Source organism: Loxodonta africana, chromosome 3 (genome assembly GCF_030014295.1).
Source record: "Loxodonta africana isolate mLoxAfr1 chromosome 3, mLoxAfr1.hap2, whole genome shotgun sequence".
NCBI classification, from domain to species: domain Eukaryota; kingdom Metazoa; phylum Chordata; class Mammalia; order Proboscidea; family Elephantidae; genus Loxodonta; species Loxodonta africana.
This window is the reverse complement of record NC_087344.1, coordinates 57,710,427-57,736,640: the sequence shown is the minus strand read 5'-3', so window position 1 is coordinate 57,736,640 and position 26,214 is coordinate 57,710,427. Positions and strand designations below refer to the sequence as shown.

At 54.9% G+C, this 26,214-nt stretch overlaps 1 protein-coding gene across 1 annotated transcript in view; it reads right to left on the bottom strand.

Moving 5' to 3' along the window:
- Nucleotides 1-25,933, bottom strand: part of EPHA8 (EPH receptor A8) — a 38,356-nt gene extending 12,423 nt beyond the window's left edge. The window contains exons 1-5 of the mRNA XM_064281445.1: nt 25,840-25,933; nt 20,126-20,190; nt 14,309-14,972; nt 4,945-5,100; nt 2,462-2,797 (exon numbers count right to left, since the gene is read on the bottom strand). Coding sequence (XP_064137515.1) covers nt 2,462-2,797; nt 4,945-5,100; nt 14,309-14,972; nt 20,126-20,190; nt 25,840-25,933 — 1,315 coding nt within the window. The remainder of the gene's footprint in view (nt 1-2,461; nt 2,798-4,944; nt 5,101-14,308; nt 14,973-20,125; nt 20,191-25,839) is intronic.
- Between the last annotated feature and the right edge of the window lie 281 nt (nt 25,934-26,214).

Below are 26,214 nucleotides of genomic sequence, written 5' to 3'. Positions count from 1 at the left end.
GGGAGAGGTGGGAGGGTGAAGGGCAGGCAGAAGGGACAAGCGGAGAGAAGACTGTACAAACCTCACCCACTTGCTCGGGGGCTGCTGTTCACCCCAGCCCCATCCTAGATTATAGGTTCCCCTTCATCTCTCCTCCAGGTTTACAGACAGCCTGCCATGTGCCCATCACTGGGCTAGGACCTGGGGGTTCAGTAGTGACCAAGACAGCCCACAGGAGCTGATGCCTAGTGAGGGAGACACAGTAATTTTTTTTTTTTTTTTTGTGATGGAGGTGCCTCATGCAGGGGCCGGGAGGGGATGGGCCAGGCAACTGGGGTGATCAAGGGGCCTCCCTGAGGCAGGGGTGTTAGTGGATCTGAGACCTGGAGGAGGATAAGCAGCCAGGCCTGAGAAGACCATGCATTCAGAAGGAAAAGGCAGACCGAAGGCCCAGGGCAGGGAGGGCTTGGCATGTGCAAGGACAGGAACTGGAGGTCTGCGTAGCTGGAAAGGGGTGAGGTGACAGGAGTAGACAGGAAGAGGTCAGCAAGATGGGCAGGGGCGAGATTACAGAAGGCCGTGTGGACCCTAGAGAGAAGTTTGAACTGGTTTTGCGCTCAGTCAGAAGCTGTTCAAGGGTTCCAATAGGGTCTGATCTATCTTAGGTTTTTCAAAGTCATCCAGGATGTGGTGTGGAGAATGAAGTCTTGGGGCAGGAGGGGGCGACTGTGGTCTTCCAGACAACGTGTGATGGGGGCATGGACCAGAGCAGTGGGGCTGAGGAGTGAGAAGTGGTCAGATTCACGACATACTTGGAAGGGAGGCCCGGGAGGACTAGCTGCTGGATGGATGTGGCAGGCAAGAGGGAGATGACTCCTTGGGTTTGAGCTTGAGGAACTCGGTCAACAGTGGTGCCACTTCCTACCATGGGGAGGCCTGTGGGAAGCGTAGGTTTAGGAGTGTTGAGTTTGATAAGTTTCTCATCATGTGGGATGGGAACGGGCAGCCGGGTCTCAAGGGGGAGACCTGGGCTGGGGACATAAATGAGGCGGCTGCCAGCATGAAGGTGGAATTCAAGCCATGGCTCTGTTAGGATCACCCAGGGATGATGAGCTCCTGGTAGAGAGAAGAGAGGAAGGCCCAGGGCAAGCCAAGAACCTCCAGCCTTTAGAGGTTGTCAGAGGAGGTGGTGCCAGTGAAGATGGAGCTGGGCTGGCCAGAGAGAGGGGGTGGGTGGGGCGTGTCACCGAAGCCAAGAGAAAACAACCACATCAAGGAAGAAAAGGGTTTAAGAAGTGCCCGCTAGATGTGGCAGAGGTGGGCTGTTGCATTTCTGTGGCTAGGTGGGGAAAGATGCCTGAGTGGAGTTGCCTGAAAAGGCCTGCAGAGCAGAGGAAGTAGATATGGCAAATGTAGACAGCTCTTTCAAGAAGTTTCTCTGTGTAAAGAAATGGCCCAGTTGCTGGAAGGGAACATGGGTTCAAAGGAGGATTCTGGTTTCTTCAGGACACACTGCATGGTGTCTGGCTACTGGGTGTTCTTGTTCCACCCCTCACACCGACCACCCAGCTGTGCCTCAGTTGTCCTGGAGACAGGCAGGCAAGGGCAGGGCTTAAGCATTAAGCGCAAGTGTTGCTTGGCACTTAGTGGGTCCTCGACACAGGCTTGTTGGATGGGAAAGTATACTGAGTGGCTGAAGCCCTGGTATCATGCAGACAGATGGCCTGGATTCAGAGAAGGGAGGCCTGTTTCACTTGAGGCAGAGGTGGATCTGGGTTCAAATCCTGGCTCTGACACTTCCTATCCTTGTGACAACGGGCAACTCTCTGACTGAGCCTCAGTTTCTCTCTCTGTGAAATGCTGGGATGGTAGGTGAGGATCCTTGGGGTCCCAGGCATGTAAGGTCAGGCTGTCACTTGACAGGCAGGACCCATCTGAGTTTGGAAAGAAAGAGGTTCCAGGGGGTGGATTCAGCCCAACTGGTTAGAAACAGATAAATGGCTGTTGTCCAAGCCAGTGTGACCAAATCCATCCAGGGGCAGCAGTGGCAGCTGTTCCCGAAAATGATAATCTTAGTGATTTTGTTTTTTTAATGACATTTATTGAGCATGGACCACGGGCCAGGTGATGGGCTCAGCATTTTCATTTCTCTCGTTGAAGCCTCACAACAGTAGCTGAGGCAGGTACAATTATTCTCATTGCGCTAGGGAAGAAACAGGCACAGAGAAGGAATGTTTTGGAAGCCTAGTCCAGTGCCCACCACGCTAGCCTGTCTCTGAGCTTATTGGATTCCTCCCACTTACACAACGTGTTCTGCTTTTCTCAGAGCGTGAAGAACCTCCAGCTCAGAGTCCTGGTGAGGAGGGCAGGGCCAGGAGAGACTAGCACTTGCCCTTGCCCTCACGACTAGTCAGTGTCTGGACCCTGGGTCCACTTTGGGCATGGGGCTGGGGGAGCTGGGGGACGGAGCGTCTCCGCCTACCTGCCTGGTTTGTGGTGATGTTGACGACGGCGGCCCTGCGGGGCTCGGGGCTCAGGTCGGACACACCATTGACGGCCTCAATCCAGAAGGAGTAGTTCATGTGGGCCAGCAGGTTGGCCACCAGCAGGCTGGCCTGCACCAGGCTCGTCTGCTGGGGCATGAAGCGGGTGCTGCTTCCACACGCCTCGCAGTGGTTCAGCGCCCAGGGGCAGCGGCGGCACACGGCATTGTAGGTGATGTCGCTGCGTCCACCCGGGTCCAGTGGGGGGGCCCACTCTAGGGTCACCGATGTCCCATTCACACTGGAGATCAGATTCACCGGGGCCGAGGGTGGCCCTGGGAGCAGAGACACATGCCAGCCTGAGTGACAGGTGGGGGCAGGAGGCATGTATTTGGGCTGGCCCAGTCTCTTCTGTTAGATTGGGGGTTCCCCAAGGGAAGGGCTGTGTCTCCCTCATCACAGTTGGGGTTCCCCAAGGATAAGATCACATCTACTCCACCCTTCTGGAGTAGAGGACAGAGGCTGTGTCTCCACCATCAGACTGGGACTGCATCTTCAATATTTAAGCATAGATACCTAAGCCACCCAGCAGAACCACTGGGACCCCAGGAACCGGAGGGGCTTATGCTTCTCAAAGTTTTCATCCAGACTGGGGGAGAGACCACCCAGCCCTGGGGCGGAGGGGGAGGCCACAGCCACCCTGGGTGTGAAACAGCCCCGTCATCTGCGTGCCACAGTCCATTCCTTAACCCCCCCTGCTGGCTTTAGTGTCAAATGCCACTGAGCACACACCATAGGGTAAATTGGGGGCCCAGGAAGCCCCTCATGTACCCCACGCATGCCTTCCCCCACCCCAGAAGGGGAGCCCCAGGCTGGGAAGCACAAAAGGCTTTGGAGAGGGGCAGCCACATGGTCGGGCAGACCACTGGGGTGGGGGTCTGGGGTAGGTCCCTGGGGGTGAGGACTTGATCCAGGAGGGCATGGGGGCTGTGAGGACCCCTGAGCCTCGGAATTCCCACTCTCCAAGTCCCGGGCAGAGAATCTTAGCACTTAAGAAAATAGGATCGTAGAATTTCAGAATCATAATCTTAGACTCCTAAGGGAAGAGAATCTTAGAATCTGAAGGGTATAGGATATGAACAGCCCAGTCTTTACAAGGTTTCTAGAACCTTAAGGCACTGAAGTGTGGATTTGGAAAGACACCAGAGGCGATCCAGAGAGTGTGAGTGTCCATGACCCCACGTGGGGAAGGCACAGGGGTCTGGGCAGCACCAGTGGCGGGAGGGAGGGCACGTGTGTGTCTGCACATACATGTATGCACATGTGTGAATATACCTGGGCCTTCACTGCCACCTGCTGGGAGCCTGGGGCTGTGGTGATGGAGGTGGGGGGAGGAAGAGAAGGGGTGGAGGCTGTGACAGTTTGGGGTCAAAATCAATCAGAATAGTCTGCAGTACCCCCCACCCTACCACAAACACCCAGAGCTGGCAAGCGGGGTGGGGTGGGTGTGAGCAGCTGGCTGCAGCCCCTCCCCAGGCCTGGCTGCATTTGTGAGCAGAGAACAGAGGAGCCGCATCAGCAGAACAGTGAGACCTTCACGCAGCCCTGCAGGCACAGCCGCCAGGTTCACGGGCATGCACACGCATGCAGCCACACCCTCTCTGGCACACACTTCCAGCACAGGCTGACATGCACTCCACCTCGCCCACATGGTGGGCTCACAGACACGTTTGTCCAGGCTTTACAGGGACCCAGAGGTGTACATACACACACAGGTACACATCTAACGTCCTTTATATAGGTAGGCACAGGTACTCACACATTCACGCTCAGGCATACAAACACTGCAGACAGGAGCAGCTGCTAACACAGACACACATGGTCACACACACAGAATCACACAGTCGCCGCAGGCATCCCAGGACACACACAGTACCAGATACCCACATGCAATCTTACAAGCAGGCACCACACACACGCCAAAGGCACACACTCAGGCACCACGCTTACAAGAGCTCTGGGCATTCTGCGGCTCTGACCCCTTCATCAAGGATGATGGTGGTTTTCTCCAGGCCGCCAACCCCTACCTCATGGGCAGCCCCCCTCTCCTCCCACCCAGCACCAGCACCAGGATCACTGCTGGGTCAGAAGATGAACAGAGCTGTCCAGTGCTGGGAAGGGCATGCATCCAGCCCTCATCTGCACTCTGGGGCAGGGGAGAGACACAGGGAGGGAAGGAAAGTTCTCTCTTCAGAGATGGCAGATCAACCATGACAAGAGGCTGGGAGCCCAGAGAGGTCAAGGCCACTCTTGAAGGGCCAGAGTCCTCCCACCCCCAGGCTGACCCCTGGCTAGTCCGACCTCACCCACAGAGAACTGGCTCCCTGAGGCCTATGGGGTCTGAGCATGGGGCCCTGGCCCAGTCTGGGTCTTGCAGGGACACGTAGGCTGGGGCGGGGCTGGGGGGGCGGGCAATACTCACGGGTGCAAGCTGAGGACGGTGGGTCCAGGGCTGCACGGTAGTAGCTGAAGTCACAGCGGCAGGCCTGGGCCGCGGGGGCTGCAGAGTGACTGTGGGGTGGGCAGCGGGCACACAGCTGGTCCCCGGGGGCTGACTTGTAGAAGCCCAGCTCACAGGCTGTGGAGGAGAAGGTGGCTGCAGGTGAGCCGGGCCACTGTGGTGGGTTTGGTGACAGCTCCAACTCTAACCCAGGGCTTCTTGGCAGATCCCCCAGAGACACAGAGCGGCAGGCCTGCAAACTGTCCTACCCTCGTTTGCAGATGGAGGGACTGAGGCACAGAGAGGGTGTGTGACTTTCACAAGATTGCACAGCAAGTTGAACAGAGCTGGGGTTTGGACTCTGGGCACCTGAGTCTAGCCCGAAAGTCTGCACAGGGAGGGAGCCCGCTTTTGAGCTTCTCCGAATCCCCCTGACCCTCCTCATCCAGCCTCAATCTCTTTCCTTCATGCAGCACTGGCCCTCAGACCCACCAGCCTCAGGGGGTGAAGCCACGGGCTGAACAGGTAGGAGGAGACATGAAGATCCGAGGAGGGACCAAAACCTGTGGTCAGGACATGAGAGCAGGACAGGGAATGAGAGTGGGTGGTGTGTGACTGGAAGACAGACATGTGTAGTAAGACCCGTGATTCCCAAATGTGGGCAGACATTGAACCACTTCTATAAAAATACAGATTCCTGGTCCCACCCGAGTTAGGGCTGGGGTCTGGGAATCTGAGTTTTACAAGCTCCCCCTCCCAGATCCATACGGTCACCAGTCACCATTTCTGGGACTGACTTTCTCATACCTGGCCCTTCTCCCCACACCCCTGCCACCACAGCAGCCTCCTCATTGGCCGCCAGCCCTGCCCCCTCCAAACACAGCTCCCAGCCTGATCATTCATTCATTCAACCAGCATTTACTGAGCACCGACTGTGTGCCAGGCACTGTTCTAGGCCCTGGAGGCCCAATCTCTGCCCTCAGGGAGCTCATATTTAGAGGGGGAGACCCACAGTAAATAGGCTGTCATTATTTCTAGAAGGGAAGTAAAGATGATGATGTGGTCAACAGGAATTGGTGGAAGAAGCCAAGGGGATGGTCAGGGAAGGCCACTCTCAGGAAAGGACATTTAGCTGTGGCCTGAAGGATAAGAAGGAGTCAGCTATGCAGAGAGCAGGAATGTTCTAGGTTGAGAGACTGTCTCTACAACACACACCTGACAATGTCACTGCCTGTTCAAACCCCCAAGGCCTGAACCATAAAGTCTGGCATTCAGAGCCCCGCCCCCTGCAAGACCAAAACCCACTTGCAGCCTGCTTCTGTGTCACCCTCACACTCCATCCTCAAGCCAAGCTGGACTGGCCATTCCCCATGCCCGGCAGACTGCTTCCTGCCCCCGGGCCTTTGCACATGCTATGCCTTCATCCTGGAATATCTTTTCTGCTTTGTCTACCTGTCAAATTCCTCTTTCAAGAATCATTCTAACTGTCTTTTCCACGAAGCTTTTCTGGACATCTCTGCATGTACACACACATGAACACTCACACACACATACACACACATAGAAGTGACCCCACCTTCCCCCCCACCCCCACAGTCCTGTTCTGTCTCGCCATCTGTAACTCTATGGCTGTACGTATTTACCTGTGTGTCTGACTCTCTCCATAGACTGGGAGATTTTTGTGAACAGATCCTTGTGAATAAGGGCTGTTGTCATTAGCTGCCTTTGAGTTGGCCCCTGACTCATAGCAATCTTATGCACAACAGGATTGGACCATCGTGATCCGCAGGGTCTTCACTGGCTGATTTTCAGAAGTAGATGACCAGGCCTTTCTTCCCAGTCCATCTTAGTCTGGAAGCTCTGCTGAAACCTGTTCAGCATCATAGCAACACGCAAGCCTGCACTGACAGCCGGGTGGTGGCTGCATGTGAGGTGTGTTGGCCAGGGAATGAACCAAGATTTCCTGCATGAAAAGCTAGAATTCTACCACGAGCCACCACTGCCCCCATGAATAAGGGCAGAGCGGCCTTAATTCATCTGAAAGTCCCCAGTTCCTGGCACAGGGCTGGCCCAAGCAGAAGCTATGTCAGTGCTGGTGGGGGTTTTCAACTAAGCTGATCCCACCATCATCTGCTCCAGGCAGAGAGAGACCCCATGGATTTAGGCACCCAGCTAGGCAGCTCCCAGGCCCACCATGACTGAATTCCCCTGTGACAGGGAGCAGCAGGGAGCTTGCTGCGATCCTCTCCACCAAATCCTGTTCTGGAAAACTCAGAGCTCGAGAGAAACTCCATTTGGAAAGACACTAGGTCATTTCAGAGCATATCTTCTTTGGCGGTTGTATCTTTTTATCATAACAGCCACAACCAGGTTAATTTGTGAATTTCTACAAACTTGAGAGACAGCCTGAAGTCAGGAAAAATGGTGATGACCACAAATTGCTTCACAGACTCAGAGGCAGGGGATGGAGCTAGAAGGAGCCTAGAGGTTGGGGAGTTAGGGAACACATACCCCAGTTTTGAGGTGTCTCCTGCCATCTCAGGGAACCTTCAAGGAGGTTCAGGCCTGACTGGGGGCTGGGCTCGGGGCTGGGAGCTCGGAGTCACGGGGACCCTGTTGACAAGCCATGATCTCGCTGCCTCCTTCCAGAAGCCCCCAGAATGTACAGCTAAGACCCGCCCTTGCTCCTTGGCACTGAGGCTGCCATGAGCTTCTTCCAAGCCCGAGAAGCTGGCACAAGAGGCATCACTGCAAGGGCTTTGCAATTTGTCAGCAAATATTTGTTGAACCTGTTGTTGAACTGAATGACAGCAATCCTCACTGTAATTACAGGAGCCACGCCGATTAGCATCTCCTGGACCGTAGGCTTATACTGTCCCTCATCCCTTCCTTCAGTCAACATTCGTTGAGCTTCTACTGTGGCCAAGTGTGGGTGACCCAAGATAAATAAGAGCTGGTCCTGCTCTCAAGGTGCTTTCAGACCAACAGGAGAGATGACAAGGGAAGGAGTGGTGACATCCCACGATGCACGCAGGAAGGGCAGCACAACAGCCTTCGTTCTGTAAACCCCTGACTGTTTACAAAGCTCATCTAGGCCTTATCGGTTAAAGGCAGAAACCTGAGAGCAGACTGCCTGGGTTCCTCTTCATGCCTAACCCACTTAGCTAAGTGGCATTAGGCAGGTTGCTAGGTCTCAGTTTCCTCATCTGTAAAATGGGGATAATATCAATATCATGCCTTCTAGGGCTGCTGTGAGGATTAAGCAGTTGCCGTGGAGTTGATTCCAATGCATGACAACCCCATGGGTGTCAGAGTAGAACTGTGATCCATAGAGGTTTCAATGGCTGATTTTTCAGGAGTAGATGGCCAGGCCTTTCTTGTGAGGTGCAGCTGGGTGGACTCGAATCTTAGCCAAGCTTGTTAACCAATTGCACCACCCAGGATTACATGAGTTAAAAAAAAAAAAAAAAAAACCCACTGCCATCTAGCTAGTTCTGCCTCATATTGACCCTACAGGACAGAGTAGAACTGCCCCATAGGGCTTCCAAGGAGCAGCTGGCGGATTCGAACTGCCAACCTTCTGGTTAGCAGCCATAGCTCTTAACCACCGTGCCACCAGAATTCATGCCAGGGCATTGCCTGGCACTTATTATTACAATTCTGTGGTGTCAGCATTCACACATCCATTTGGCAGAAGAGGAAAGAGAGGCTCTGCGTGCTCAAGTGCCTCGCCCCAGGTTCCGCAGCTGAGCCAGGATGCAAACCCAGGTGGGGAAGCCCAGAGCTTAGTGAGGGCCACGGCGCTCTACCTCTCACCAGTCGGGGTTCTCACATGCTCGGCTAATACCCATATGGCTGTAACGTGTCAAGGCCAGATTAATCCGAGCAATGAAAATAAAATAATCTTTAATAAGAATACTAATCACCAGGCCTCGGGGAGTCTGGAGACCTGGAGCCTGGGCCGAGAATGAATGGCTGAGACAGATGGAGCAGCTCTGAGCTGGGGCCCGGCCCTGCCCATCGACCCGGGGCGCTTCCGGAGTCTGTGTGCACCGGGTGTCAGGCCGAGAGCCAGGAGGGGCTCCTGCTCCTGCCGAGGGCACCTTGCCCAGGCCGCCTGTCAGGCCAGCAGCTGCCTGTGGCCCCGACCACCTCTCTCCTCTCCCCAGCAAAGAGCTTGAGATTTGACAAATAAGGTGTCGCCGGTGGACGACCAAAGGAAATTAATTCTAAATCAGATTTGAAACACAGTCAGGAAGGCCAAAAAGCTCGTCGTTCACACCCCCCCTCCGAAATGAGAATCCGATATTTATGGAAAGATGATTAGGGCCATGGAGGGTGATTTATATTCTGTGTCCAGGTGACAGGCAGGACAGCAACTGGCACTTCAGACCCTTGGCTGCTGCTCCACTGGGTGTCGCTTTAAGGGGTCCTTCCCATTTGGACTGGAGCCGGGGATGGGCAGTGCATCCGGGTTGGGGTGGGGGTGGTCATTGGGTCAGGAACTGTGCAGTGGGGGGAGTTGGGAAATTTGAGATCTGATCAACCACTCCTAGCTGTGTGTCCTTGGGTGAGTCACTCCACCTTTCTAGGTGTCCATTTCCCTGCCGGTAAGTTGGTGTGCAAATGGTTAAGCCCTGCGACTGCTAGCTGAAAGGCTGGCAGTTTGAACCTACCCACAGGCACCTCTGAAGACAGGTCTGGCAATCTGCTTCCAAAGGTCACAGCCTTGAAAATCCTATGGGGCTGTTCTACTCTGCACACGTGGGGTCACCATGAGTCGGAATCGACTTGACAGCAACTAACAACAACAACAAGCTGGACTAGCTCTGCCTGGCTCTGACACGCTTCCATGGGTCTCCAGGTGTAGTCTCAGCAAGGCCTCTAAAGAGCTGTGTGACCTGGGTAGCCTCTTCTCCTCCTGGGCCTTATTTTCTTCATCTGTAAAACCAAGTGCCTCCTGGCCACCTTCTGAAGGAAGCTTTGAGGGTAAAACCAGTGGGAAGGGAAGCCGGAGGCTGGGCGGATGTTGTCACTGTGGCTTGGTCCCTGCTGCAGCCTCAGGCTCCAGACCTGCTCTCCTATCACTAGAGGAGAGGGGGTTTAGGGCTGGGTAAGAGGGAGCCCCTCTCCTGCCCTTCCTCTCACTGTTTGCTCAGAGAGGATGGCTGAGCAGCCCAGGGACGTCAGGAGGTGTCCTTAAGACACCCTCAAAGTTGGGTGGGGGCAGGGTGCCCAGGAAAGGCCCCTCGACTCTGTCCCCAGCTCCTGCCTGGCCCCTACTCTCCCCAGTCCCCGGCTATCCACCAAGGAGGACCAGGGCCTCCAGGGGGTGGGGATGGGGGGTGCTGAGAGGGCTCCTGGGCCGGGGTCCCCTGCGTGAAGGATGTTCTTTCCAAATGAGGTTACACAGACGGTCCCAGGGGCCCGCCACCAGGGCTGAGAAGAGTCTCTCACGCGACTTAAAACTGGCACCCCGTCCCCAGACGGCACGCCTGCAGTGCACTAGGAATTAGTATTTTTTATAAAACCTGTAATTATCTTGTGACTGACATAATTATGCTGTATTGTGATTTCAATGTTAAATCCAAAATACTCTGTGATTTCCTAACCCTGCTTTGTTTGGCATTTGTTATTTTTTATTAATGCATCAACAGTGCCAGGAAACGAGGGTGGCCTTGGCCTCTCCCAGCCCCAGAAGGTTCCATTGCTTACCCTGCCTGGACATGCTGTGCAGCCTTCTGTAAGATTCACTACCTCTCTGAGCTCTATTTTCCTCCTCTGTCAAACAAGGAGGCTGCAGCAGCTCCTGAGACCTCTCGGCGATGCCCCAGCCTCCGGAGTCAGGGGGACAAGACTCCTTCCTACGTATGAGTGTATTTCTGTGCAAACAGCTGGCTTACATGTGCCAGCTGCCTATATTCAGAGTTGGGGCAGCGAGGCTGACCTTGGGCAGGTCTGCACTGACCAGCCAGCCCGCTTGTGACGGCTTATGCCGTACCAGTTATAAACTATTCAGATGTCATCCTGGGAGAAGGACAGTTGGGCTCTGAAGGGGGGTTTGTGGACAGAGGAAGCAGTTGGAGTCAGACAACCTCGGGTTGAATCTCTACTCTGCTACTTAGTAGTTGAGGGGGCTCAGTTCTTCTCATCTGTGAAATGGACATATAATGTAAAATGGGTTGTTGTTGCTGTTGTTAGGTGCCATCGAGTCAGTTCCAACTCATAGCGACCCTATGCACAACAGAACGAAACACTGCCCGGTCCTGTGCCATCCTTACAATCGTTGCTATGCTCGAGCTCACTGTTGCAGCCACTGTGTCAATCTACCTCGTTGAGGGTCTTCCTCTTTTCCGCTGACCCTGTACTCTGCCAAGCATGATGTCCTTCTCCAGGGACGGATCTCTCCTGACAACATGTCCAAAGTATGTAAGACGCAGTCTCGCCATCCTTGCCTCTAAGGAGCATTCTGCTGCACTTCTTCCAAGACAGATTGGCAGTCCACGGTACATTCAATATTGTTAGCCAACACCACAATTCAAAGGCATCAATTCTTCTTGGGTACTTAGCATTATAGATTGAATTGGGTCCCCCAAAAGATACGATGGGTCCCCCTGGCACCTGTGAACATGACCTTGTTTGGAAATTGGTTTCTGAAGCTGTTATCAGTTAACATGGGGTCACACTGGAGCAGGGTGGGGCCTAATTCCATCTGCATGATGTCATGAAAGAGGAGAACAGACACAGAGAGATAGACAGACGAAGGACCGCCATGTGGCTACAGAGGCAGATGCAAGTCAAGGAACGCCAAGGATTGCCAGGAGCCACCAGAAGCTAGGACAGAGGCATGGAACAGTTTCTCTCTGAGTCCTCAGAAGGAATCAACATGGCTGATACCCTGATTTGGATGTCTAGCCTCCAGAACCGTGAGACTACAAATTTCAGTTCTTCTAAGCCACCCAGTTTGTGGTATTTTGTACGGCAGTCCTAGAATACTAAGACACCTTGTAGGACCATTGTAAAAAGGAGAAACTAGCCTCACTCGAATGTGAGCTCTGAAAAGGCAGGGACTCCCCAGGGCCTGGGACAGCAGACGCTATACCGAACAAGCACTTGAGCACTTGACATAGTGTGTAAGGAGTGTTTATCAAAGTGCCTGGCACATGGCAAACACTCAAAAAATTGTTGCCAACATACTTATTATCCCCGTCAGAATGAGGGGATATTGGGACCCATTTCCAGAAGGGAAAGCATCCAGGGGTAAGCCAGGCATAGGTTAAAAGTCTACATCTGGCTCAGAGCGAGACAGACCTGAATTCAAGTCCTAGCCCCACTTCTTACCAGCAGTGATGCCTAAACAAGGGATACTATCTCTTGAGCCTCGCTTTCCCCATCTATAAAATGGAATGTAAGTCATAACAGCAACAGGGATGCTTGCTATCGTTCTTACCCAGTGGAAAGTTGAAAAGCACAGGGATTTCTGTCAGGTGAAGCACGAGGAGAGGCTGGCGGCTTGGGTAGCCCAGCAAACTAGGCCATAGAGGGTAGGACAAATCCAGATACAAAAAGTCACACAAGGTGTTTAGGGCCCAGGAGAAGTGAAGACTTGTAGCAGTTGAGGGTGTGAAGAAAGATATCTTAAGGAAACCAGAGAGTCCCAGAGAGGGGCTGGGAAGGGCCTGGTAGCTGGACGGAAGGTCTTGGTCCTAGGGATCTTTGGGTTAGACAGCTCCCAAGCTGTACTGAACTGGACTCTGTAACCACCTTGTATAACCCGTTGCTGTCAAGTCGATTCTGACTCCTGGTAATTTCATGTAGGGCAAAGTAGAACTGCTCCACAGGGCTTTCCATGGCTGTAATCTTATGGAAATAGATCACTAGGACTTTCTTCCATGGCACTGGATGGATCCAGACTGCCAAGCTTTGTGTTAACATCCAAGCACAAACCACTGGATCTCTACCATGTGTATCACCTGTAACTGCCAGCCTATGGCCTGCTGTCTTGTCAGCATGGAGGGGCAATTCCTGCCTGCCAGGGACAGAAGGATGGGCAATCAGGGGACCAAGGTCCCCTGAACTGTAGCTGCGGCACCTGTGTGTCAGCAGTAAAAGGCTAGGAGTATGTTCCTGGTGGCTGTCAGGGCTCCCGTCCCAGTTTTCCCTGAGGGTGTCTGGGGATGGGCCACAGGCTTCTGACTCCTGTGTGGGAACATCCCCCTCCCCTGCACCCCATCACCCCAGGGAACCAATAGTCCCAATGGCCAGGCATCACCGTGCTCTGGGTGGCTGAGCTGCCACGTGTCCAGCCCCTGGGGAGGCTAAGGAAGGACAGAAAAGCCAGGCTGACCCCAGTGACAACGGGGATACCAGCTGTCTGCCCACACACGCTCTCCTAGTGCTTCCTGTTCTCTCGGGATGCCTGGCTACACTCCTCACAGACGGGCCGGCTGACCACACATGCATACACACACATACACACATATGGAAACCTGCATGTTCACACACACACGTATGCACATGTACACATGTGTGTGCACATATGCACGCAGCCTGGGTTCTGTGCTCACCCACGCACAGGCCCTGTCCCTAGCTCTGACATGGGCATCCCAGCAGGACACCCCAGCTACAGGTTCCATGCTATGTCATGACCCAATGATCTCAGCTGTCCTCTTTCACAAGCACCTTGGCTGTCCTTGCCCACAGATCCCTGGGTAAGTTCTCCTTGAACCTGGTTCCGGTGCCCCAGTGACACATCATCCAGCCCAGACTGTGCTCTCTGGGTGCCCCTGCCTGCAGACCTCCAGGACGCCCCCTTTCTGCACTCACTCACCCCGGGCCCCATGGTCTCTAAGTTGAATGGTTAAGAGCATGGACTCTGTGGCGAGACTTCTGGATTCAAATCACAGCTCTGCCACTTCCTAGCTGTGTGACGTTGGGCGACCCCTTCACCTCTTTGTGCCTCAGCTTCCTTGTCTATAAAACCAGGATAATAATAACTGTTCCTATGTCATATGGTAGTTATGGGGATTAAACGAATACACGAAAAGTGATTAGAATAATGCCTGGCATAAGTTAGCTAGCAGTATTTTTGCCTAACACAGATGCATACCCAGTAGTGGGCCCAATCCCACAGATGCCCTTAGCTGTGCCCTCCACGATGCCCACTGAGTCGACTACCTGGCTGTAGTCTGTTTCCCACCTGCCTGACACACACACCGGCGTCCTGGTATTGTGCTTAGTTTACCCATCTTCCCAGAGCTATGTGCGCCACCCTGATGCCTACCGGTTATGACATCCCCCCCAGCTGGAGCCTCCTGCCGCCCCACCCATGCCGTGGCACGCTCACCCACACAGGCATCCCGCCGCTCCTCATAGCCAGCACTGCACACGCATTTGCCAATGGGCACCAGCCACTCGCCCTCGGCGCTGCAGTACATCTTGGGTGTGTCCCGCTCCTCGGAGTGCCGCACGCACTGGCCCCGCACCTCCACCAGTGAGGATGAGTCAGCCCCAGTCACCGCCTCTGAGAAGGCTGCCAGGTTGCGCACCATGGCTGGGCACTTCTTGTAGTAGATGCGAAGGGAGAGGATGGCGAGGCAGGCGCCGATGTCCTGGAAGGCGAGGTAGAAGCCGCGCTTGCTGAGAGGGCCCACACCGCGCACTTCGGTGTTGAGCTTGAGGCGCCGCACGCCCAGGTCGGCACCCGTGAAGCTCTCGTCGGCCGCGATGGTGTCAATTTTGAGGAACTGGCTTTCCTGCGTGCGAGCACCCAGGTCGCGGTCTGACTCCAGGTAATACAGGTTGAAGGTCTCCTTGCAGGTGCCCAGCACACCGGGCATACTGTTGCAGTCGCGCAGGGTGAACTTGATTTCAGCGTAGACACGTCGTGCACCGTCACGGGGCACCCAGCTGGTGCGCAGCCAGTTGTTCTGGTTGGGGCTCATGACGTTGCACACCTGGTAGGTGTGGATGGGCCGGAAGGACTCGTCCACCTCGTTGATGGACTCCCACTGTGGGCAGAGAGAGCACAGCCAGAAGGCAGGGTCAGCAACCTTCACTTTAGCCAGATGCCCTTGCCACATGCCAGGCATTGTGCTAGGGGTGTGCTGGGGAAGACCACTAGAATGTTCTCTGTCCTCAAGGAGCTGAACTTCTGGTGGATTGTCATAGCTACCAGATGCCTGGCACCAAACAGGTGTGGTCTCACAGAGTGCCACATCCTCTGGGGAACTGGACTTTGAGGGCTCTGAGGAGGAACTGGGGGGCAGAAGGAGGGAACGGGCTGAGGTCTCTGTGGTGGCTTCCACCAGGGCAGCAACACTTTGATCCGTTTCCTCTATTTGGTATCTATCGACAGCAACGGGTATGTGCAATTGTGCTTGAACTAAGGCTCCACTTTTGCTTTAAAAAGAGGAGCACTGAAGACCACTCCCCATGGTGCTCTGTGAATCCATGGAGGTCAAGCAGCAACCATGGGCATGAGTTTCTTCCTGTCCGACACAAGCCCCTCTGCCTGACACAAGCCCCTCTGCCTGATGCCCTCTTGGCCAGCTGGCTGGTCTCAACCCTCAGTGCCCACATCTGTAAAATGGGTCTCCAAGAGGCCCCACTCAGTGAGGTTTGAGAAAATGCCTGCAAAGTGCCTAGCTCAGGCTGGTATGCGGACGCACTTGACGAACGGGGCAGATACAGCGCTGAGCTGCCAGCGTCTTCCCAGTCCACCTGCCTCCAGGGGCCACCGGGGAAGAAGTCCTGCTTCCAAAAGGGCTCCAGGGCATTCCAGACTCACCTGAAAGAGGTTATGCATTCTGCTTCCATACCCCAAGGACCCCTGCCCTGTGCCCCACTCTGCAGCCGGGGCCTCTGGGCAACACTGCGTCACATCTGGGGTTAAAGTCATTGTGGCAATTAATGGAGCACCAAAGAGCTGGCCAGCTGCTCACTGTCTGTTTCCTGCCAGGGCTCCAGATAAATTAATCAGCTCATCTGTGTCGGCTCCAGCCGCCTCACCAGTGCTGGTGTCCTGGCCCAGCCCTGCCAGCCCAGGAGCTGCTGGAGATGTGGACAGTGGCAGGGATGCCCAAGAGCTGGGTGTAGGGCCAGAATCAGCCCTGACCTCCACCTGGGGCACCCCCACCAATGCTGGGTGCCACTGCCATCCTGGCCACCTCTCTGGTCTGAGAAACTGAGCCCAGGACATCCTCGTCCAACCCTGCCTTCGTGCTGCAACTCTGTCCTCTTCCTGGAACAGAATGCAGCCAACCAGCTGTGCGGTCCTGGGGACAACACATCCTGCTTCTGAGCCTCGGGCTTCTCATCCATAAAATGGGGTAGCGAATGTCTGCCTTTCCCATCTATCCTAGGGAGTGGTGAGGCTCAAGGGAGACAATGGAAATGAATGTGCCCTCCCACCTAAGACAGCACTAACCAACCAGTTGCCATCAAGTGGCAACCCCACGGGTGTCAGAGTAGAACTGTGCTCCATAGGGTTTTCAATGGCTGATTTTTCAGAAGTAGATTGCCAGGCCTTTCTTCTGAGGTGTCTCTGGGTGGACTCAAACCTCCAACCTTTCGGTTTGCAGCTGAGTGCATTAACTGTTTGTACCAACCAAGGCAGTGCTGAAAACTGAAAACCAAACCCACTGCCGTCGAGTTGATTCCGACTCATACCGACCCTATAGAACAGAGTAGAACTGCCCCATGGGGTTTCCAAGGAGCCGCTGGTGGATTTGAGCTGCTGACCTTTTGATTAGCAGCCGAGCTCTTAACCACTACACCACCAGGGCCCCAAGGCAGTGTTAGTAGCTATTAACTCATCAGATGAGGCAGAGCACGTCCCAGTGGTGGGGGCGGGGGGTGTACCTGGGAGCAGAGGGAGGGGTGTGCCTGCTAAGAGCTTACATTCTGGGCCAGACTTCCCGCCCCCTTAACCTTTCGGAGCTTCCTGTTTCTCATCAGTAAAACGCCAGGCCCTTTTCACACATTATCCCATTGGCGACAACCGCATGGAGCATCCATTATTATTCCCAGAGCATAAACCAGGAGGTCAAGGTGAGATAGGTGACTTACCCAAGCCACACTGATTACTGGAAGCAGAGCACTGTCATCTGGACCCAACGTCCTTGCCTTTTGGGCTGTGCTACCTACTAGAGACAGCCCTAGATGACTCTTGAACCCAGGCTTAGGGGTGGACAGAACCTGCAGGACCATCTCCAAGGGCCCCTCACCCAGCTGGGCAGGAAAATCACCTGGGAAGCTTATTAAACAAACGGTTCCCAGGCCCCTCCCAGGCCTCCACAGAGGGGGCATCTGCATGCTTCACCTGTAGACTGGCACGGGTTCAAGGTCTAGGGTTTGGAGGCCAGGGTCTTGTCTAGCCATCTCTCCTCTCTGGGCAACTCCGATCTCTTAGATCACCAGAGTGGTCGTCTAAAACGCACATCTGGTCGTGTTCCTCATCTGTTTTACACTCTATGAATCTCCCATAAAGATGAGAGGTGTCCCTGGCTCACCAGCCAATGCAGGGGTGCTTCCCACTCCTCACAATGAGGACACAGACCAGGCCTGACTACCTGCATTTTGCAAGGGGATATAACGGATTCAACATGGGGTCTGGCCCAGACAGATCTGAATGCGAGCCCCAACTCGCCATCACTTGGAAACTGGCTGATGGTGGGTAAGTTATTTCTTGCTGCCTGAGCCTTGGCTTCCCCATCTGTGAAATGGGGTGGCTGCACTCACCCTGCAGGATGGGCTGTTGGGATTCAATGTGATGATGTCTGTGAATTGTTAGAAGCCATGTGAATAGAAGCTGCTATTCTTTGTTCTAACTCCCAACTGATAAGAGAGAACTCTGAGCCACACTTTGCACTGCCATGCAAACAAAGGAACCCAGGGGTACCGGTTTGGTCGTCCAAAACACACGTCTGGGAAAATAAAATGGTACCACCACTTTGGAAAATGGTATGGCGCTTCCTTAAAAAGCTAGAAATAGAAATACCATACAATCCAGCAATCCCACTCCTAGGAAGATACCCTAGAGAAGTAAGAGCCGTTACAGGAATAGACATATCCACACCCACGTTCATTGCAGCACTGTTCACAATAGCTAAAAGGTGAAAACAACCTAGATGCCCAACAACGGATGAAAGGATAAACAAATTATGGTACAGACATACCATGGGATACTATGCAACCATAAAGAACAACGATAATCCATGAAACATCTCACAACATGGATGAAGCCAGAGGGCATTATGCTGAGTGAAATAAGTTAATCACAAAAGTAGAAATATTGTATGAGACCACAATTATAAGAACTCAAGAAAACACCTACACTCAGAAAAAAAGCATTCTTTGATGGTTATGAGGGTGGGGAGGGAGAAGGAAGGAAAATCACTAACTGGGTAGTAGACAAGCGTTAACTTTGGTAAAGGGAAAGACAACACACAATATAGGGGAAGTCAGAACAACTGGATCAAAGGAAAAGCATGGAAGTTTCCTAGACACATCCAAACACTCTGGGGGACTGAGTAGCTGGGGCTGGAGGGCTGGGGAACACAGTCTCAGGATACATCTAGGTCAACTGGCATAACATAGTTCACAAAGAAAACGTTTTACATCCCAATTTGGTGAGTAGCGTCTGGGGTCTTAAAAGCTTACGAGCGGCCATCTAAGATATATCTGTTGGTCCCATCCCACTCGGAGCAACAGAGTATGAAGAAAACCTAGGACACAAGGAAAACATTAGCCCAGAGGAGTAAAGGATCACATGAACTAGAGACTCTAGCAGCCTGAGATCAGAAGAACTAGATGCTGCCTGGCTACCACCAACGACTGCTCTGACAGGGATCACAACAGAGAGTCCCGGGAGAAAAATGCATAACAGAATTCAAATTCATGAAAAAAAGACCAGACTTACTGGTCTGACGGAGATTGGAGGAACCCCTGAAACTATGGTCCTGGACACTCTGCTAACCTAAAACTGAAACCATTCCCTAAGTCCACTTTTCAGCCAAAGATTAAACAGGCCTATACAACAAAAAATAACACATGTGAGAAACGTGCTTCTTAGTTCAATCAAATACACGAGACCAAACGGCAGCTCCTGTCCAAAAGCAAGATGAGAAGGTAGGAAGGGACAGGAAGTGGATGAATGGACACAGGAAACCTGGGGTTGAAACGGGGAGTGTGCTGTCACATTAAGGGGATTGCAACTAATGTCACAAAACAATATGTGTATAAATTTTTGAATGAGAAATTAACTTGAGCTGTAAACTTTCACCTAAAACACAATAATATATATATATATATATAACAAACATACAAAACAAAACACATGTCTGGTCGTGTTCCTCACCTGCTTAACACCTTATGACTCTTCCCTACCCTAAAGATCAAGCCCTGAAATCTGGGCGGGAGAGACGGGCAGATGCCCCAGTGCCAACCTGGGCCAGGCCTGCTCCTTCCTAGCTGCAGGGTCTCAGAAGAAATGCCCAATCAGCCAATGTCCAGGCAAGTCATGGGGCCTCACCGTGGAATCAGGCTCCTGAGACATGAATCCCCATCACAGGCCAGACCCCCGCATGGGCAGAGCCAGTTCAGTTCTGGGGTTTGGAAGAGAGAAGGGAGGAGCAGGCCATGTAGACTTGTTGCTGGATACCTGGGGGTTACAATGCCTGTGCCCAGGAGGGTAGGAGGGGGCATCTCCTGCAATCACATGACCACAATGACCTGAGGGGCTGAGCTCAGGGCCACTGTGGAGGCCAAAAAGGGCCTGAGAGTTTGGCCACAGTGGGGGCTGGCAGTGCCACCCAGCTGGTTGACAGGGAAAAGAGGAACAAATTTGGCGGGGGGGAGGGGGGTGGTTCAGGCAGCTCCTGGTGAGGGGAGGCATCCATGAGGGAGGGGACCAATCCTGGAGGGGCCAAGGTCAGGCCAGGGCCTCCTGCCCTGCCTCAACAATTCCACAGCCCAGGCTGCCCTGGACCCAGCCTTGGCATGTTGTGAACCGTAGACCCACAGCCCAGAAATGAGGGTCTGCATATCTGGGGCACAAGGGTTCTATAGCCTGAGAGCCTAGGGTACGAGGCTCTCTTTGATCACGGAGGGATGATGTTGCCCGGGGCCCAGGGGGCTGCTGCCCCCACTGCCCATCACTCACCCCGTGAGCTGGATACGTGAGCCAGCCCCAGTCCCCGTAGATGGTCGATGTGTCCAGCAAGTTCACTGCAAAACAGGAAACAAGGGCATATCAGACCACCATGGCCCCTTCCTCACTCCTCAGGGGCAGCCCGACCGACCACACGGACCCGCTCTCATTCCCCAACACACGGGCTCCTCTCCCGGGTCTGCCCTTTCCCGCTTCTCATCTCCTTCAAGGCCCAGTTCAAGTTTCCTCTCTTCCATGAGGCCTTCCTCCACCTTGGCCAAGAGCAATCTTCTTAACTCCCAGAATATAGCCTGCCTCGAGCAGACTGGTAGTGCAGTAGGGGGTTAAGAGATGGGCTCCAAAGTCTGGCAGGCCTGGGCCAGAGTCCCTAAGCTGTGTGGCCCTGGGCAAGACCCTTCATCTCTCTGGGCCTCAGTTCCCTCCTCTGTAAGTGGGGGTGATAACAGTTCCTGTCTCACACGGTCATTGTAAGGACGGTCTGACCCTTGCCTCACTTAATGTGATAAGCTGGCATTCAATAATGTCTGCACTGTGAAGTCACGTCTCCCCCGCACCACTAGGGCTGGCCCCGGCTTTAGAGCCATCAGCGCCCCCAGGATAGTGCCTGGCATCTAATAGGCTCTCCGTGCACGCTTGGTGTGGTATCTGTGGAGGGGTAAGTGCTGTCTTTAGTGAGCATTTACTATGTGCTGAGCTCTGCCGTGGGAGCTTCATATGCCTCATCTGCCGTGAGCTTTAGATCCCTCACAACAACCTGAGAGGTGGTAATTATGGTCTCTGTTTTACAGATGAACAGAACTGAGCCTCAGAGCATTCAGGAAGGCGTCTGGAGCCTCAAAGGTGTAGCCTGCAGAGCTGGCATTCAGGGCACCTGCAACCACAGGCAAGACCACCATCCCAGGGAGCTTGAGCCCGGGTAGAACCTCTGAGCAGTCACCAAGGTGGGAGTGGAGCGATGGAAGGAGCCCTGGTCCGAAAGGCAAAGCTATGCTACAAGCACTCCTTGGGCAACTACCCAGGTTCCTGATCAGGCCCTCAACAGGAACTCTGAGCAGTCTCAACAACACAGTAGAGACAAGGGACCACCTTTGGGGTCAGACATCCTTGGGCTCAGATATCACCACAGCTACTTATTAGCAGGTATCTGTGGGTATGTGACTTCACCTCCTTGAACCTCAATTTTCTCATCTATTTTTTATAAATAGGGATAATAGTCCATAAGGGTTAGGTGAGGGTTGAAGTCCCTGGGTGGTGCAAACGGTTAACTTGCTCGGCTAAAAGCTAAAAGTTCAGCCAGAAGTGCCTTGAAGGAAAGGCCTGATGCTCCCCTTCCAAAAACCAGCCATTGAAAACTCCATGGAGCACAGTTTCACTCTGACACAGATGGGGTTGCCACGAGTTGGAGCTGACTCGATGGCAACTGGTTTTGGGTTAAGCCACTTGTACAACAGGGAGCACAGTGCCTGGCCCGGGCTGGTCCCTACAAACAATAGTCCCCTTTCCCTAAGTCCTACCGGTCCTGCCTCTCTCCTTATACCCACCCACTCACCAGTGGTGTACAAAGGCGCACTGAACTGATACGAAATCGGGGCTCAAATCCTAGTTCTGTCCCTTAGTGCTGAGTGTCCTTGGGCAAGTCTCTTTACCTCTCTGAGCCTCTTCTTCCTTTGGATCTGTCTGGTGACAGTTCTACAAGAGGGCTTTCAGCTCCGGAGGCCCACGGCTTTCCATTTCACTGTCTCTTCCATGCACCTCCTCTCCCAGCCACAGCCTTCCAATTACCCTGATCAGCTGGCTTGGGCAGGTCACACAGGGTTAAAGCTGGGCCCTCCTGGAACTTTCCTTCTGCCTGAGATTTGCATAGCTCTAAACCTGCCCCTCAGAGATGGAGACAAGTGTCCTCAGGAAATGCTGGAGTGAGGATGCTCTTATTTGCTGATTTTCTTCCTCCTCTCACCTACCCCCCACCACTGTCAGAGACCCTGGAGGCTGCTGGAGAGGGGGCTGGCAGAGCCAGGGAAGGGGTCTCTCCACCCCTCCCTGGGACCCCAGGGGCCAGGTGGAATCAAGGGAGAAACAAACGTCCAAGGAAGGATGTCCCCCTCCCCGCACCGGCCCCACGCCAGGGGCTCAGGCAGAGAGGAGCAGCTTTCCCGCCTCCTCCCTCCCTCTCAGGCAATGCAGAGAAAACTGGGTCAGGCAGCTCTCTCCTCCTGCTGGCTGTGGGGAGGGGGAGGGGGCCGCACTGCAGTCTCCCCCAGACCAGCAGGACCTACTTTGGGGAGTGGATGGGGACAAGAGACCCATGGGCTCCCCATCCCACCTTTCCTCCCCGACTGGGACTCACGGCTGGAGGGCTCCTTCTCACTTCATGCCTCATGCTGCTCACATCAGCACCTACCGAGGGGCAGCCCCAATGAATGTCCACCACTCAGAATTCTCCCCTTCAAGCATCTGACTCCAGGGGCAGCCACCTGCAGACCCCACTTTCCGGGCCCTTGCCCTCCCCTGGGAAGCCTCATCACATTTGCCCTGATTCTTGATCAGCCAGCCAAGGGGCTCAGATAATCCAAACATAAGTCAAAAGTCGATCTTATTGGATTCCGGAAGGGCTACAGGATTCCAGGGCTGTTTGTTCCAGTTCCTTCCAGACCCTTCTCTGTCCCTCCCTCCGCCTCTCCTCCTTCTGTCCCCATCTCTATCTTCTCCACATCCTGTCCCCTTCCGTAGGAGGGAACTCAGAGTGTCTCTTGAGGGAATCCCCAGTCCACAGGGGCTTTGCTCGGGGATAGTGAGAATTCTTGCATCAGGCCCACCCAGCCCTGCAAACTCAGGCCCTACTGGTCACCAGGGCTGGGCTCCGTCCTGCCTTTTGTATTGCCACACTTTATGACTTTTGTGAAGTTAGTTCCCCTCTCTGGGCCAGTCTCTCCACAGGCAAAATGGGAGGATGGACTCCATGGTCTCTCAGGGCCCTTCAGCAAAGCTAATCACATTACCTATCTGTGCCTCAGTTTCCTCATCGGCAAGATGTCCGTTGGCATCCCTCCTGGGCCTACCTGCCTGGGCTGTTCTGGGGGATCAGACAGGTCCCTCTCTGGCTCTGAGAAGCACAGACAATTCCTAACCTGTCCCTGTTTGGCTGTGGAAGGTATTATGCGATTTCTTTTTTTTTTCCAGCACCGTCACCTTCCCCCATTCCATTTCGCTGAGACTAATACTTAAATTGATTTACATTCCCTGAGGACACAGCGCACGATGGTGAGGCTGGAGAATTCGGGGTGGCCAGGGGATGTCAGCCGGGATATGGATGCCTCGGAGATAGCCCCCAAAGTGCTGGTATAATCCTCACCAGGAGCGAGAGGGGCTGCGAGCCTGGCAGGGCTCAGGGGGCATCTCTGCAGGTGCAGGAGGGCCCTCCCCCAGCCGTGACCGCTCTGCAGGGTCACTGTGGGTGACTTAGCATAAGGGGATTTGGCCAGGCTGGGGCACTGTTGCCTCTGCAGGACCCCAGCTGGGAACAGGGGTCCCCTCTCTGAGCTCCAACAGTCACCCCAGCCAGTTCTGGCTCTGCGCCAGCCCAGGGATGAGGCTAGAAGGGACTCCTGGCTGTCCCATGTGGAATCCATGCAGCAGATCTCTACCCCTTGCGCAGTTGTGAGTACCTAGCTGTGCTGATGGGATAGGGCATGGATCCTGGTCTTTAGACAATGCCTCCCCCTGCTCTGGACAAAGGCTTCCCCTCCTGCCCTTCCTCCCGGACAATACCTCCTCCCCAAATGTTGCCCTTCCCCCGGACAAGTCATCCCTCCCAGACCGATGGGCTGTCAAAGTCCCCTCCCCAGGAGGCTCTGGGGCTTGCCAGCCTTCAAAACTGGAGGATACTGGCCCCTCCCTGGAGAAGAGTGGAGGCAGGAGGCTGGGGGTGTACCGCCTGACTTCCAGGGCCCCATAGGACCTCCTCAGAATCCTGAAGGGCAAAGATACCACCACCTTCCCCCACCTAGCCCTGGGGAACAGTCTTCTCAGGCCACAGGCCTCTTGTGCCCCAAGGCTGCCCCCTTCCCTACTCACCCAGTAGCTGCCCCCACCACCATCCTAAGGGTGGAGAGTGGCGAGGGGCTCTGCCCTTGGTCTCTCCTGGTGTTGCAGCCCCAACTGTCGTCCCAGGAACCTATGCCTCATCACCACCCACCTGGTCACCCCTGCTTGGGCCACCCTGTAATGGTCCCTGCTGGATGCTGTGGCCCCAGCTGCACTGGAGACTGTGGTTTATCCATTTCCGTGTGGCTTTATTTCATGCACATGCGTTTGTGTGGGCACGCATGTGGTTTGAAGTCTGTCTCCTGTCCACGGATGCGTAGATTTTCATGTTCATATCTGTATAGGTATACGGTGTGCATGTGTGCACATGTGTGCTGGCTGCATTTCTGTGGCTATGACTGTGGCTGCTGTGTGTGTGAGCGTGTGGGGGGCCTGTCCACACATGTGAGTCCCACAGGCCTGAGTCCATATGTGTGAATCCAGTGAGTACGCCTGTGTCCATGGCTCACTCTCTGTGAGCTGTCTGTGTGTAAGGGGTGGATCTGTGCATGTGTGTTTCAGCTGCAGCATGGAAGAGGAGTGCTGGCCCTGGAGCTTCTTGGAGTCTAGAAGATCATTCATTCATTCATCAGGGTTAGCATTAGGCAGGGTGAGAGCCCAGCTCTGGACCCAGGAACCCAGAGCGGCCTCCTGTGCTGGCCTTTGAATACCTAAGGTGTTTGTGTGGGTGTGAGGCCCTGGATGTTGGAGGCGCCTGATGGGTGCCCCCTGCCAGTCCGCCTTCCACCAGAAGTGTCCTTCCAGATTCTCTGGTCCTGACTGCCCACCCTCCACCCCCACCCTACGCCCCCTGAGTGACTGGACTGCCCCAGCCTTGCCCTAGACAAGCCTCTGCCCTACGGTCCCTGCCCCTGCCCCCTTCAATCTCCCCATGGCTCCTCTTGGCGCTGGCCTTCTGCCCACGGCCAATCCCCTGCCCACGCCTGCTGCCTCCCCTCTGGCTGTCACTCCCCCTACTGCTGTCCCTTCTTCTCTTCCAGTCCTCCAGCCTCTGGCCCCCAGCCCTACTCCCACTACTCTCAGTCCCTGTCCTTCATCCATGTCACCCCCTGTCCCCGTCCTATCCCCTATTCTCCAGTCCCTGTTTCTCGGTTCTTGGTCCCCATCTCTCAGTGCCATCCCTAGCCCGTTTGCTTCAGCCCTCTGAACCTAATCCCCCTTCTTTGTGTCCTTCTGTCCCCCAGTGCTTCCAACTCCCTTCAGTCCCCATCCCTGCCCGGTCCCCCACTCCTCCATACCTTTCCTCTCCTTTTCTGTCCCCCAGTCCTGTCCCCTCATCCCCAGTGTCTGATACTCAGTTCTCTGTCCTCAGCTCCGTGTCTCTTAGTCCTGCTCTCTGTCCTACCCCTCTGCCCCCAGTTCCCTGTGCCTCTGTCCCTCATCCTCCCTCGGGTCCCTATCCAGCAGTCCTGTCTCCATCTCCATCGCTCTGTTCCTTGACCCTGAGTCTCTTCCACGATGCTACCTCTGCCGCCCCAGGCCCAGGGGTGCCAGCCCCTTTGGCGCTCAGGGTCAAGGCAAAGGAAGTTGAGCCGCAGGCAGCGCGCGCCGCGCCCCCGGCCCTCGGCCGCCCCCGCCCCGCCGCCGCCGCCGCCGCTCACCTTCGCCGCGCGCCGCGGACACGCAGGTGGCCGCCGCCGCCGCGGCCGTGACGACCCAGAGCGCGGGGGGCAGGCGGCCCCGGGCGGGGGCCATGGCCGTGCCCGGGCGGGCGGGGACGCCGCGCACCCTCCGGCTCGGCCGCGGCGGCCCGCGCGTCGGCGCGCTCCCCGCTCTCCCGCACACCCGGCGGCCGGGCGCACACCCCGGTGCACACGCCGGCACACAGCGCACACGCGGGCACCCGCGCCCGCCGCCGCCGCCGCCGCCGCCCCGGGCGGGGGCCGGCCCGTCACGGCGCCGAGCCAATCAGCACCGAGGTTGGGGGGGGTGTGGAGGTGGGAGTCCGCACCGAGGCCACCGACCCGCGGACCCAC